Here is a 15194-nt window from a genome sequence, read left to right on the forward strand (position 1 = left end):
AATATCTGAAAAGGTTTGACATGCAAAATAAACTAGTTCATCACTACCCAGACTGTTCATGCACCAAATTAATGTGTGTCACCTGACCTTAGGTGTCTGATTTCACGGTTAGAAAATTCAAGTCTGGGTAGGGGCTAGAAAAAATGGTTTGGTGGTTAAGAGCACTGGCTGCTCTTGTAGAGGACCTATTCCCAGCACCCTCATGGGGGTTCAGAGCCATCGGTAACTCCAGTTCCAGGGGACCTGAAGCCCTCTTTTAACCTCCGTGGCACCATGCACGTAAGTGGTACACATTTATACATGCAGACACTCATATACATAGCATAGATAAATAAACCTTAAAGAAAAAGAAAACTCAAGTCTAATCCATTCATTGAGAAAAAACAAGCATCCAATCAGTATTCTCAGTTAACACAGCTGCAAGTTAACAGAGCCAGGCTAAAATTATTTTCCTGGAGACAGCCTTATATATTTTTATCAGAATTTGAAATTATACAGCTCACTGGCTTCTGTTCATTAAAATTTAAAGTTCAGATGAGTTAGTTATCGGGTAGATTTTCATAAGGCCCTTGTGGTATCAGATTTCAACGAACCTTTATTGTTTTCTGTCTTAAATTAGGTTAAACATGGGGGTGGAGTATCAATCTCTATCTTGACTTAGCACACTGAGGCTATGACTCTGTTTGTGGGTGCTTATTCCTTTTTAAATGTGTGGATCAAGACTGGAGTGGAAGGATAAAAGAAGTAGGCAGAGGAGAGGGTGCAAGCAGAAAAGAGAGAGAAGTAAGAACGGAGAGAGTGAGCCCTCCTGCTATACCAGAAGTAGAAATACCTTAGCCTAGGAAATCAATCCATAACACAACTTGATTTTTTTTTCCACGGTGCTGGAGGCTGGGAATTCCAAGATCAAGGCCAAGCAGGTTCTGTGATTGGTGAGGGCTGACTGTCTTGAACTGGAAGAAAACGGCATCTTACTGGCATCTACCTATAGCAGGAGAGGTCCTTTCCAGGATCTCAGGCTCTTTTGTTGTTGTTGTTTTTTGTTTTGTTTTTTATTTGTGTATTTATTACAACTGCACAACAGATGGCAGTAAAGTGTCTTGATGAAGTGATTCTTTTCATCACTTGAACAAAATGGTAGCCCTGCTGAGAGGCCAAAGAGAAATCTGTTCCAGGGTGACCCTCACAACAAATAATAAATAAATGGGGTAGCCATTGGCCAACCGATTCAAGAGCTGGCCCAGGCCACATTCCCACAAGTGTCACCAGAGCTTCTGGTGAAAAGTAGCGAGCCACCTGCAGCCTCTCTCAGTCTCTGCTAAGTGGTTACAGGCACAGTGTGTGGTAGAGGACCAGGGCTGGCCTTCATCTTTGGGTAGCTCCAGACCAGGATGCGGTCCTTAGAGACTCAGGCCTCTCTAGGCTTAGCTTGGCAAAGGAAGAGAAATCCGGGAAAATATACACAGGTTTCACCACCACTAGTCTTTCTGTCTTTCCCACGAGCAAAGGCAGTTTTGCCTTTTGAATTCTTATTTTCCCCAAGTTCCCATTGAAGAGTTTGGGGGTCATGGCTCTGGAGTAGAAGCTGAGGGTTTACTTCGGATCACAGGCACAGCTCTCTCCCAAGCTCCTTAACAAAGGCATGGCGCACTCAATTACTCCAGCACTCCCTGAAGGTCCTACCCATCAATACAGTTGCACCGGGAATCAAGTCTCAGTGTGGAGGGACACAGCATTGAAAGCACAGCAGACAACAGATAGTGGGTCCTATCATCCTATTACAAAAAATATCAGACAATTTATTGGCAGGTTGAGAAAGAATAGCAGCTAAGAAATTTTGGAACCTAAGGCATACTGTCTGGAAAATGAGTTGTGTGTAAAGATGGGTTTCATGTTATGAACCCTAAACCATAAAACCCGGAAAAACCACTCAAAGTCATTCCAGGGACCTGACAAGTAATAGCGGAGATCCAAACCCAAAGGAATGGATGAGCTTGGAGGCCAGCTAGTATCAGTTATCTCTGCTTGTTCAAATGCATTACGAAGGAGAGCTGTGTAGAACAGACTCGGGTCAAGGAGGATACTGTAATTCATGCAGTGTTTTGTTTCATATATATTGAGCACCTATTGCTCAGGGCAGACACTGGGAGAATAAAGAGGAATGAGAGTCAAGCCTTGCCCTTAGGGGACTTCCATTCAACTCTGAAAAGGGAAAGGAATTACACAAATGAAATGAATGCTTAAAAACATTACAAGCTCAAAAGCTCCAACTGACTTGAAGGGTTGGAGAAGGTTATGAGCCTGGTTGACTGATGAGGTATGGGGTAGCATCCGGGCAGACAAATCACCTAACCATAGGGGACAGTGTACTGAGGTAAGGGGTCTCTCAACTACTTGTGCCTCTCTGGGGTGTTGCTCACAACCCTTTGGGTTGGGAGATGGAGGGGAATGGAAAATGAGACCAGTTGGTTGTCTCAAGGTAGAGGACTCCTAAAATGCAAGGCAGGATGGAGCCTGAGGGAGTAGCAGTTTCCTAAAGAGGTGTGTGTGTGTGTGTGTGTTATCCAGCACGTGGGTGATCGCACCCATGCCTTCTCCCTGCGCCCTGAGTAGAGCCTTTTCCCAGCCCCAGTGTCTGCAAATTCAGCTCCCTCAGTCCCTGACTATGGCTCCAGCTTAGTGAGGCCAGAGGCCCAGGCCGGGGCAGCTCAGCTCAGGCCTCCCTTGCCGCAGCCCAGACTTTCAGGAAGGCCCCAAATCCGCGCCCCGGGAGCGCAGCCCAGTCCAGGGCACTTGCCCGCGGGCCGCTGCGGGTCTTCGAGCCTCTGCTCTCACCTGGGTTTTGTTTAACTGGGTCCCCAAGTTTGGGGAGGGTTCTGTCCCCGAGCTCGAGGAGGACAGGAGCAGGAGCAGCTCGAGGCCTCCATCCGAGAGAGCTCCCCGGGGCGCCGTGCGCAAAAGGTGGGTGCACGCAGTGGAGTCTTCGCACAGACTGTCAGGCCGAGCCCAGAGGAAGGACCGGACCGCCCCGTCGCGGGAACCCGGGCGTCCTCCGCCCGCCGAGGCCCAGCAGGCCCGCGGGGCGCTTCACGGTCGCGCGCTGAGCTCCAGGGGACGCGCCCGGACCAGCGCGCGGACAATGACCCGGGCTCCCCTCGCCGCCGCCCCCTCGCAGCCCGCGGGCAAACCCATTAGCCATTCAGGCCGACAAAGCCCCGCGGCCCCGCGCTTTGTCCTGCGGGGCCCAGGCCGCTGTCATTAGCCCTGATTACGCTGAGCCGCCTGACAGCCCCGCGGGCCGCCCCGCGGACCCCCGGTCCTCGCCGCCCGCCTCACAATGGGAGCGGAAATCGGCCGCGCTGGGGTCCCGGCTGAATAGAGCGAGGAGCTGCGGCTCCCCTCCGCCCGCCCCATTCACCCGCTCTTCGGATACAATATTTTCTTCCTTTTTGTGGAAATTGGAGAGAGAGAAGGAGGTCAGGGAAGACTTTGCAGGAGCTCTTTGCCTGTCATTTGTTTAATGTAAACAAAGAGCAAGCCCTCCCCCACCCCCAGCCTGGGCTCCCCTCCCCTCTTCTCTCGGGATTTTTATAAACAAACTGGTGTGGGGAGCGCTGGGGTGGCCGCCGACTAGATGGTTACGGGGAGATAAGGAGCGCAGAGGCCCTTGGGGAGCTTTTGGGGTGGAACTCCGGGTGGTTGGAGAAGCCATGGAAGAGCTGAGTTGGGACTGAGGTAAAATCCTGGCTTCGGTCAGGTCTGTTAAAATGTAAAAGGCTTCTCTCCTCCGTGCTGGACTAATTGCTTTTGCGGAAACTGTGACAGGAGACTTGAAGAACGGAAATGTGCTGTATGTGTGGACAGTCTCCTCAATTCAGAACCTTAACGGAGGGAGCCTTTCTGCTGCCTGGAATTTAAGGCTCTCTAGGCCAGCATGAAATTGATTTAAAAAAATTTTTAAAGAAAATTCTTACAATACACGTTTATGGGCAGATTCGGGTGATTAAATAAGTCTCTGTGTGAGGATCTAGACTAATCTCCCACCTAGAGTCATTCGAAGAATTGATTAATCACAAATCAATTAAGCGTCACCAGATTTCAGGTAAACATGCAAAAAACATCCTTCGGACAATGTTACCACCCTAAGACTCCAACATGAAATTAGATGAATAAACCACGTCATTGAAACATCATAGCTACTTTAAATGTAATTCTTGGACAGCTTGTTAATTTAGGTAAACAGTATATCTTCTTTAACAGATGGGGTGGTGATCCTTCACTGTTAGGCCTTCTAGTTTTCTGCAAGTATCATTAAAAATTATTTTGTACAGAGAAAGCTTTAGTTCCTCCAAGTGTTCCACTATTTTCTGGAGAGCAGAGTGGATGTTTTCAGGCATTATTTGTACTGGCAAGTTGGTTGGTATTTTTAGAAGCTCAAATACTTTTACATCATTTCACTAACAAGCCCCCCCTCAAACACACCGCATACACACCTGAGACCAAAAAAATAAAAGATAAAATTTGTCAATAATTTTTTCCAAGTGCTGATTCTGGATCACCCCATGGCCGATATAGAGGTGGGGCCGGATGGTAAGACTGAGAGCCTGGGTTGAAGAACAAACAAAACAGTCTTGCTGGGTGGATTCTAGACTAGGGTGAGGCAAGAGAGCCTAGGGTCTCACTGTGTCGCCATGCCTGGCCTGGAACTCACTCTGTAGACCAAGCTGACCTCAGACCGACAGCAGTCTGCCAGCCTCTGCCTCAAGAGTGCTGGGATTAGGGTCACAACACCAACAACAACCAGGCTGCAAAACTAAGGAGACAATTTCAGGTACTAGCACTTGTCCTCACGCGACCTAGAGAGTGAACACTCTTGGTGTCCCCCACCCCCTTTGTTTGGTCTCTGGAGTTCCAGACTGCCCCTTGGCATCCAAAGAACTACCAGAGGCTTTAAGAAGCAAAGGAGAGAGCTTTGCCATGGAAATCTTTCATGGGCCACTGAAAGGCGTTTGTTTGATTTGGGAATTAACTATTTGATTACAAAGGACCCTAAACTTGTCAAGCCAGTGCCCTTTTGCTATGAGTTTCAATTGTCAAGAATAGTATGGATAAGGAACATTTTACATTTTACAAAGTCCAAAGTAGTCCAATTATAGAAACAAAAATCATCCCTTACTCATGCCCTGGGCTTCCAATTGCCTTTTGACCACCGCCTATTGTCACTCTCAACTTTAGTTTTCATGTGTTTGTACTTTGGCATGCTTTGCCTCCAGAAATGTTAGCAGGCATCTGACCCAAGGAGCACCTTCTAAGAACAGAGGGCTGAATTAAAAGGCCCCCAACTGAGTGAGAAGTCCAGCCCAGGTGACTTAAAGATAAGTGTCAAATTTTGTAATATGAAATCCATTTCACTAGGGAAGAAAAAAATCTTAGATAACCTGGATATCATTTATTTTCTTAGCAAAAAAGGTGGTAGATTCTGTGTGAATGAACATGGTTTTTGTGTGTTTGCAGGAAGAACAATTGCATGCTAAGTATATTTTATATCTTAACTGAGGCTATTCTCAAGACAATGACGGTCTTCATAAATTGTTCTATATTGAATGTGGAGCATTGATTTAGGAAATGCCTGTCATTTCTCTGTAGCCTTGCTTTATGGTCAATATATAACCTAGTTGCATAACGTCTCCTATCTTAGTATTTTTCTTGTTGAAAATCATGTACTCGTCGAAAGCCCACTTCTGAAGCAGAAAGAGGTCTAGTTACTGACAACCTCTCCTATTTTTCTCAATAAAAGCTCAATTCTACATGCCCTGTGTGCTTGCCATGAATGATCATGAGTGCCCACTGCTTCTGAATGGAAGTGGACCTCAAATGAAATGAAAACACTTTATTATTATTTTAAAGTTGTCGTGTCTTTGCGTTTTTGTAAAACAGGATTCATTACCGGAGTCTAGAATTTGTTTTCTCAAATTGCTCTTGAAAATCGCTAACACTTCATAAGAATGATTAGGTGAACAAACCTTGATCGCCTTTGTGGTGAATATAAAGATAGCATGCCTGTGTTCCAAATCCTAGGTTTAATGTGTATGTGTTTATGTGTACATATATGTATACATATACATACATATACACATAATTCAATGTGGCAGGAAGTTAGTGGTCTATCAGTGGTAGTTTACTGAGAGATATCAAAGGTTATAGAGAAGTCGGTGAGACTATTTGGATAAGATTTCATCCTTCATATCTGGTAAAGGAAATAAGAGTGATTTTTTAAAAAAATCCGAGATAGGTGCTCTCTTAATTAAGAAAGGTTACCCACCAAGTTGTTTTATTATTTGGCTTCTCCACACAGAATGCGATGAGCTTGCTCATTTAGAACAGCAAATTCCCCAAGCTACAGAGAAACCTATTATGGAAGTCTTTTAAATAAGTAAATAAACACCATATATATGTTTTGTTTTGTTTTTAAAAAACCTTCAAAGCAAAAGTTATACATATATAACAGCGTCCTTTCGACATAAAATACCCGCAGGAGATTCGAGGGCAGACGCTCAGCATGCAGTTCCTCCCAAAGAGGTCTCTGCAGCCAGATCCTTCAGAAAAAGCAAAGCGAAGTGGCTGGCGTTGGGTCAGGCCTCACCGCGGGCCCTGAGTCGCGATGGAAGAGCGCGGCTAGAGCCGGCTGGCTGCGGAGCAGGAACCCACTCAGGCCCGCGAGTTCCTGGCCACCGGGCTTCTGCCAGCGCTATATTTGTTAGTCTCATCCTCTCTCCCTTTGTGTACCTCATTTTTACACTGGATGCAGTTTCTAAGCGTGATGAGTGGGCAGCTCAGATGTCGCATTCGCTGTCGCTGGACGTGATGGAGATGGCCGAAGTGGCCGCCTTGCTGGACAGACTAGCAGCCGGACTGGAGGCGACGCCCAGCACCTCCGGCGTGCCGTCACCCTCCGAACGTAGCACCCGCCCGGAGCCCTGCGACAGAACCTGCTGCTGCAGTCTACAGAGGAAGGAAGGGACACGGTCACTGCAAGAAACCAAACCGCTACGTGGTTCTCCTTTTCTCGGACCAGCCTCTCCCCAGCTACGCTTTCTCAGACCTTGATTAGGTGGGGAAGGCGAGGCTACAGGATTTGGGCATGCACAGCCGCGCCTCTAGCTGCCTTGCTCTTCCTCATGCCCTTTGTCGGCTCCCCGTGAATTCCTTCTTAGCCTCCCCGAATCTTTCTGGGTTGCCACCCACCGTGGGGAGATTTACCGGGGGATTGTCAGAGAAAGCAAAGCGGGACAGATAAGGCTCCTCAACACGGGATTCCTTTCCTAGTAGTACAGCTGTCCAGGGCTCATGCCTGAGGCAAATCGGGTCTATTCCAGCCAAAGTAAAAAATTACTGCCTGGAGGCTGCAGGAGAGCTTGGACCTGGGATGTAAAATCCACGCGACCGAGAATGAAAAGCATAGGCCGACTAGCTTGCTCGGTTTGAGACAAGGATGGTCGGTTTGAGATGAGGAAACACGTCTTTCCGCTTCTTACACCCTCAAAACCCGAAACCTTTTCAGAGCATCAGGGAGGGATGCAGCCGGCCTTTAAAAATAAAACTAACTAGATAGGAATCACTTGATAAGAGCCTGGGTCCACGCTAGCAAGAATTAGCTTTGGGCCTCTGGATTTCGAATTGATTCTGGGCTTTTAATCTTTCTCCCTCTCCGGGCCCTAAGGTGACACCTTGGTTTAGTGACCCACAGCCGCTGCTACAGTGACCCCAAAGCCTCTTGAACAAGAAAGATGGTGGGGAACCAGGAGCCTGCACCGGAATCCAGAACGCAGTGGGTTTCATAAACTCAAGACAGAGGGCACTCCCAACTCCCACTGAATCCAGGCACCAGGTAAGGGCGCCGCCCCGAATGCCTCTTCCTGCCCCCTCCGGGTGTGCACCCAGCCCGGAGGCCTCTGGGTACTACTGACCTGTTTTTGGCTGCCGCCGCCCGGTCTCTTTGTCGGCGGTTTTTGAACCAGTTGCCCACCTGCGTGGGGGTCAGTCCAGTTGCCTGGGCGAGCTCGCGCTTTTTGCTGGGGTTGGGATACGGGTCCTGAAGGTACCACTCTCGAAGCAGGTGCCGCGTGCGCTCCTTAAAGCAGTGCGTCTTCTGTTCGCCATCCCAAATGGTCCTGGGCAGCGGGAACTTCTTCCTTACCCGGTACTTGTCTACCGGCCCCAGGGGCCGTCCACGCAGCTTCTCTGCCTCCTGGTAATGCGCTTCGAGCCAAAGTGCCTGTAGCTTGGCATGCGACTCCTTAGTAAACTTATGATTTTCCAGGATATGGTAGAGCTCGCGGTAGTTGCCACCGTGGAAGGCTACGATGGCTCTGGCGCGCAGCACCGACTCATTCTTGTTGAGGGCCTCGCAGGCCGCCGGGGCCACGGGCAGCGACCACAAGAAGCGACCCAGGCGCTCCACATCGCCGCTTTCCTCCAGTGTTTCGCATACCCCGGCCACTTGCTGGGGGCTGAAATTCAAGATGGGCAGCTGGAACATCGAGGCTGCGCGGATGCCCCGAGCAGGAACACGCAGCAGATAGATGCCCGCAGGCCGAGCGGGGTGCGGCTGGGGGGCTACAGAGTCGGGGGGAGCCTTCCCGCCTGGAAAGAGCCGTGGGTTGGGTTCGGCTGGGCTTGCTCCGCTTGGGCACGCCAGTCAGCTAGCCCGCGCCGCTACTGGGGTGGGCGGATTGGAGACGTGGGCGCCATGGAGACCCCCTGTCAGTCACCGGGCAGCTCTGCCAATCAAGGCAGCCACTAGCGCGCCCCGGCCATTTCAGCACCTCCCCAGACTCGACAGCGCCCGCGGTTTGCCGGGAGACTGCTCAGGGTTTAACAGAACCCGAAGGATGAAAAAGAGGTAGGAGTGGCTGGAACGCACGCGAAAAATCAGCGTCTCACCCTCCCGACTCCTCCTCCTCGGCTCCTCCCTCTTGTTTTCCCACCAGAGAGGCAGAATGCTGCAGGAATTCACTTTGGGGGCGACGCAATGCCTGGGTCGAAAGGACTTCAGAGGACAAAGAGGACTGGGAAAAAGAAATCATAGCGAAGCGGCTAACCCCGAGGGGAGTTCGTGCACCAAAGGGACAGGGAGGGAAGTGTATCTTCATTTTTTTTTTTCCAGGCACCAATTCCTGTCTGTCTCCTGCTTACCCATTTCCAGCTGCAAAAGCGGCTGAGCGGGAAGCAAACCTGGAACAGAAGGAACAGGACCTGAGATCTGTAGAAGAGGTCAGTTTGGATTCTAACTTCACCCCCTTCAAAGGCTTCCTGAAACTTATTTTTAAACGGCGGTGGCAAATGACACACACTGGAAGTCTAGGGTGCTAACCACGGAGTCTAACACCAAGAAAGAAAGGCGGGCTGTAGGGGCTTCTGACCCAAATAAAGTTATACTTCATAGTTCTCCTCTCCAGTTCAGTGGACTTGAACAAATAAATGTGCAGCAGCCACATCAAAAGTGAGAAGTCATCCGTAGGGCAGGACAGCAACTTAAAAGCCTGCTTCAAAGATCTTTTAAAAACGTAGATATTTCGTTCTCTCATGGCAGGCTGATTTTGCCTCTGCCCAGCGTTAGAACACACAGCTCCTGGGTTAGAGGCGAAAATCTTGGCTTTTAAGGTCAGAAGCAGTTCAGTGACAGCAAAATGGGGGAGGGGACGGCTGTGTTCTACTGTACCCTGTGTGTGAAGGTGGCAAGGTAGAGTTGTCAGAGCCACGGGGCACTGACCCCTCCCGCGGAGAGGATGGGCCTTCTTGGCACCCTGCCTTCTGGCCAATAAATTGAATCGGCAACATTTATTGATTCCCAATTGACATTCACATCATACTGATTTCTGCAGCTTCCGTCTAGGAAACCAAGATCTCATGTGGACCTTTGATGATGCTTATTTGGTAGAAAGGAGATACTGGGGAAAGGTGTCCCAAGAAATCAAAGTTCACACACACCCCCCACCCCGCCCCGGACTGGGCCTGGATGTTTTTTCTTTAGTATCAAGCACACTTTGTGTGAGGCGTGTACCGACCGAGTGCATCAGAAGGCAGATAGATAGCGCAGATGGTTGGATGTGTCGGGTCAGATCACAGCACGCCTGAGTGCAGGGCAAAGCTCGTTCTGACGGAAAACCCTGATATTATTTTCACAGATCTTCACAGTTCACTCGGAAAAAAAAAGTAGCAGAGGGGAAGGGACGGGAAAGGCCCCGCAACCATTTACAGCGTTTCTGTGAGATTGCCAGCCGCCTCAGCAGCGAGGCTGCCTATCCAAAGAGCTCATTTTCTTGAAGTGCTGCAGGATAGGGGCAAAATGAAGAGGGTAGTGACGAAGCACAAATCATCTCTGCCTCTGAGCGACTTCTGAGTCAGTCCCAAGGACAAATTTTGATGAGAAACGTTGCACGCAGGGGTCCTAGGACCCTTGAAGAGAAGGAGAATCCGCAGCGCAGAAAATCCCCAGGGACCTTGAGGACAAAGCAGAGATGGAGTAGGACTACGGAAAAACAGCAGCTTCCCCCTCAGGGCAGGGAAGGACAAGCGTGCCCGAACGGGTCTGCATGGCCTTTTCTCTTTTCGCAAGGAGGCAGAATGTCTTCACCTCCATCCCATATTCTTGGAAACTGGGCTGAGGTTCTCCCTGGACCTACAGCCACTCCCAGGCCCAGGGCAGGCCGGCCACCGCGTGTCCCCAGCACTCTTTGGCAACGCACAAAATGAAAAAACACAGGTCGCAGGTTGCTGGGCAGGGACGACACGGACTGCCCTTTTGCCTTTAACCCTTGTTAGAAATTGGTTTTAATTTTCTGAGCCAAGGGGCTCCCTCCATCTAGGAAATCCTAATATGTATCCCATTGCCCACTTCTTGAACAACAGCTCCATAAATATGAGATAAAATGATACTTTTGCCTGTGCGTGTTTGGGTCCCATCAGGAAGCTGGGTCTCAGAAGGTACAGTGAGAATTTGGCAGGTGCCTGGTTACCCAGAGATTGGAGGTTGAGCTCTGGGGTGGGAGATTAGATCTTCGACTGGGCCTTAATTTTGTTAACTCAAAAGAAATAAACGGCCCCTTAGAATCACCTTTGTTCACCTGGACAAAAACTGGAAGCGATGAGTGGGCCAAGTCCCCATCAAAACAAAGGCGGGGCGGGGGCCCGCTTCGTGGGCTTCTTAGAAATGACTCAGTTGTACAAAACGCAGCCCTCACCCCACCCACAAGCGCTCATAGCCAGCGTTTGCCAGGAAGAAAGCTGTACCTTTGGGTTGGTTTTTCTTAACGTTAAGAAAAGAAAGGCGTTAAAACAAAGAACGTGGGGGCGTTGTGACAATCTTCACTCCCCCTCATTATCTAATTTCATCTTTTCAGCATGCCAGCCAGCGGCCTCAAGCCTGTTGGGGTGCCTTCTACCCCACGCTTTACAGAGAGATCAGTGCTTAGTTCTGGCCAAGAATCCAGAGATGTCGATTCTGCTGTCAGTTTTAGTTTGGGGGCAGAACGTGGAGAAAACTATGCAGAGGTAAAGCTTCAGGGCAGATAACTGTTCAGATTAAGATAGTACCACATTTCTGTGTACATAGGGTTTGCCAAGCCTCTGCACTCAACGTTTTTTTTTTTTCCTTTCTAAGGTAGAAAGGCAGTTAGATACAGTACAGTAGCTCACACTGACGCAGGAGCTTAGAAGTCAATACACTTTTCACTGAGTTCCAATCTTAGGTTTTCATTGCCTGCTTTTAACCATTCTTAACTGCAATGCCTGAAAAAAAAATAATGGTGTGTTTCCCCCCAGCTAGCCACATTTTGAATAGTCAGGGGCTTTAAGAATGTAGTAATTGAATCTATCTGAATTCCTTAATAAAGGCGCTGTGCTGCATGTGGGAGTCACAGGCAGGAAGACAATGAGGCTCCAGTCTTTTGTGTGTCCGTTTGGACTTTTGGAGATTTTGTCTTCCTATTCCCTTTCAAAGCCTGATGTTGACGATAAAAGCTGTTGGGGTTTTTGTTTGCTTTGTTTTTTAATCCTTCATACCTCTAACTCAAATTTTTTATTTTAACATAATTACTTAAAATATCTCATTTATAGCCGGAAAACCCTCTATAAAGTGTCAAAATGTATGTTGCAGTCTTTTAAATGGTAGTAGGAAAATTTCATAGCTTTCATTTATTCCTTAACTTAATTCTGATTTCCCGCTGAGACTGTCCACATACAGGTGCGTTTTTGTTGATGTCTTTGGTGGCCCAGATCTTCAAATTGTGGAATGAGTTCTAGATCATATTTTAATGTACACACTGCCCCAAAACAGAAACAGCACCTCCCGAGGTAGGTTGCTGCTATTTCCCACACATTTTGGCATGTGTAAGACGCACCTTGTAACAAAGAACAGAGAGATGGCTTTATTGCCTATTCCTGAGAACAAGCAAATGCTACCTTAGAAGTGGTTGGTAGCTGTCCTAGCATTGGAAACTTAACTAGATGCAAGAGAAACATTACAATGTTGCCGATCTAATTTTAAGAGATGGACATTTGTTATTATATCATTATTCATCAGTTGTTGTTTAAATGGCATTTAAAATGATGTAAAATTGCTTATGTCTTTAAGTAGAGAAACGTTTATGTATAAATGTGCTATTTTTAAGGTAGTGATTAGTAATATTTAAAAAATGTATGGCCCATCCAACTGCATTTTAAGTTCTCATTTGAGGTGGATTCAAGACCTCTGCATGAGAATTTGAATCTAAGTAGAAGAGTATATTGCAAGCTATTGCCCCCATAGTATAAACTATGGTCTTAGATGCACATGTCCCTCTTCTGCATCTTTAAGACAGGCCTCCAAGTGCACAGGGATAACCACACAATCTGATTGCTTATGTAGGGCTATGCATCAGTGGATCTGAAGGATTAATGCTTAGCTATGTGACCGGCCTATGACTTATAAACACATTATCATCAGTAATAAAACATTACTTAATTGACTAAATGATTAATACATAGTTCTCTACTGAAACATTATTTGCTCCTCCTGTTATAATTTAACATTTCCCCCAATATCATTAACATCATTTCTTTCTTATCCTCACCATTTTCAAAACCAAGATAAAAGAATCTTTCTAAAATACTCATAATATGAAATTGAAGTGGCTCATTGGATAAAGGTTTTTGCCATCAAGCTTGACAACCTGAGTTAGATCCCCAAATCCCACATGTGAAAGGAGAGAACTAGTTCCTACAAGTTGTCCTCTGACCTCTGTGCTGTGATAGACACACACACACACACACACACACACACACACACGCACGCATACACGCACCCCATTAGTAAATACCTTAACTTCTCTGAGTTGATTTCCTTGGTTAGCAGAAAGCACCTTTTAAAAATTGCATTATACAATATATAAATATAACAATATAAATAATATAAATATAACAACATAAATAATACACACACACAAAACACCTTACCTCCAAAGTAGCCATTTTCAGCCAAGGGCAATTTTACCATTCCCTTCCCCTACTTGCAGGAGACATTTGGCAATACCCAAAGACATTTTTGATTGTCAAAATTGCCATTTAGTGACTGAGCTGGAGATGCTAACAATAAACAACAATAGAATTGCTGCTAAGAACTCTAGTATCACAGGATTTCAGCATAAACAAGGAAGGTATGAAGCCTTGATAGAATTCTGCTTGCCCCAGAGGTTAATTGTTTGTAAAGGAATCAGTACTTTTTTTTAAAAGATTCATTTATTTATTATGCATACAGTATTCTGCCTGCATGTATGCCATCTGCAGGTCAGAAGACGGCACCAGATCTCTATGGATGGTTGTGAGACACTATGTGGTTGCTGGGAATTGAACTCAGGACCTTTGGAAGAGCAGTCAGTGCTTTTAACATCTGAGCCATCTCTCCAGCCCGAATCAGTACGTTTTAAAAAAATATTTATTTATTTATTTAATTTATTTATGTGAATGTTTTGCCTGTGTGTATGTCTGTGTACCAAGTGTGTGTCTGGTGCCTGGAGATGTCAGAAAAGAGTATTGGATCACCTGGGACTGGAGTTATAGATGGATATCAGTTGTCATATGGGCACCAGAAGCCAAACTTGGGTTCTCTGCAAAAGCAACGAGTGCTCTTAACCCTGAGCCATCTTTCCAGGCTTGGACTCAGTAAGCTTTTAGTTTAAATGTTTGTAGACAACATTAATAAAATCAGTTCTTGGAACCTATTTTTTTCTTGAAATTTACTGTAGTTAGTACCAGTAGTTATATTGGTAAGCCAAAACCCTGAGAATAGGATAGGGGTTTTCTTTTTAACATGATAGAGTTATGGACAATTGTTAGGGCAGACATCAATGGTCATCTGTCTCCCCTCATTTCAGAGACCAAAGATTACTCACATTATGCATCCAATTAGTGGCAGACAGAGGACTAAAACATATTCAATTATTATCCATTGCACACCTTGCTTTCCCCACTCAGGGGAGATGGTTTAATTCTAGCAGATTTGGGGGCAGAAGGTACGAACCAAACACAGGTATTTACTGACCATCCACATGTAAAGGTCCACTGTTTCATGCAGTTATGACTTCAGCATTTGGAACCCTCTAGTTCAAAGGGCTCAGGGAGATTTCAACTGTCTTGGATGTAACCCTTGCAAACCTAAAGAGTCCCTGAATCAAAATGTGGCTTTGGGGCTGCTTTGTCTTCTTTGGAGACGGGGAACTGCTGGAGTCCGGGACTGGCACTATTGAAGAGCCTTCCCTGAGTCAGCACACTGTCCACTGTCAGGAAAAACGAACTGAATGCAGCCTCGGGAGAGAGGATTGGACTTGAGGTGTCGTAGGCTGGGTTTAGGTGAAAAAAACTCTGAACTCTTTGTCACGTCTTTCAAAAGAATAGCAATGATGTTCACAAGCACTTCTATAATTAACAAGCTGTCAACATTTTCTATTACGTCTACACAAGTCGATTACAGACCTCAGAATTGTGATAAATGTTTCTTTAGGTCTGAAATGTTAGCCTTCATCTTCTTTTCAGCCTAGGGGCAATTTTTGAAACCAATTTTGTTTCAATCATTTTGGATCAGTTGTGTGGTAATTTTGGAAGTGCAGATGCTTCAGGCCCACCTATTGAAATAAAGATTTTTAAATGGAAACCCAGAG

The 15194-nt window shown here is 46.7% G+C and overlaps 1 protein-coding gene across 1 annotated transcript; it reads right to left on the minus strand.

The window, feature by feature from the left end:
* Positions 1-6331: 6331 nt before the first annotated feature.
* On the minus strand, positions 6332-8539 carry Six6 (SIX homeobox 6). Its single transcript, XM_005072771.3, has 2 exons — positions 7968-8539; positions 6332-7002 (listed from the first exon to the last, which is right to left on the minus strand). Exons 1-2 carry the CDS (start codon positions 8537-8539, stop codon positions 6834-6836), a joined length of 741 nt encoding a protein of 246 aa, XP_005072828.1. The 3' UTR covers positions 6332-6833.
* Positions 8540-15194: the final 6655 nt, after the last annotated feature.

This window comes from Mesocricetus auratus, unplaced genomic scaffold (assembly GCF_017639785.1).
Source record: "Mesocricetus auratus isolate SY011 unplaced genomic scaffold, BCM_Maur_2.0 Super-Scaffold_15014, whole genome shotgun sequence".
Taxonomy (NCBI): Eukaryota; Metazoa; Chordata; class Mammalia; order Rodentia; family Cricetidae; genus Mesocricetus; species Mesocricetus auratus.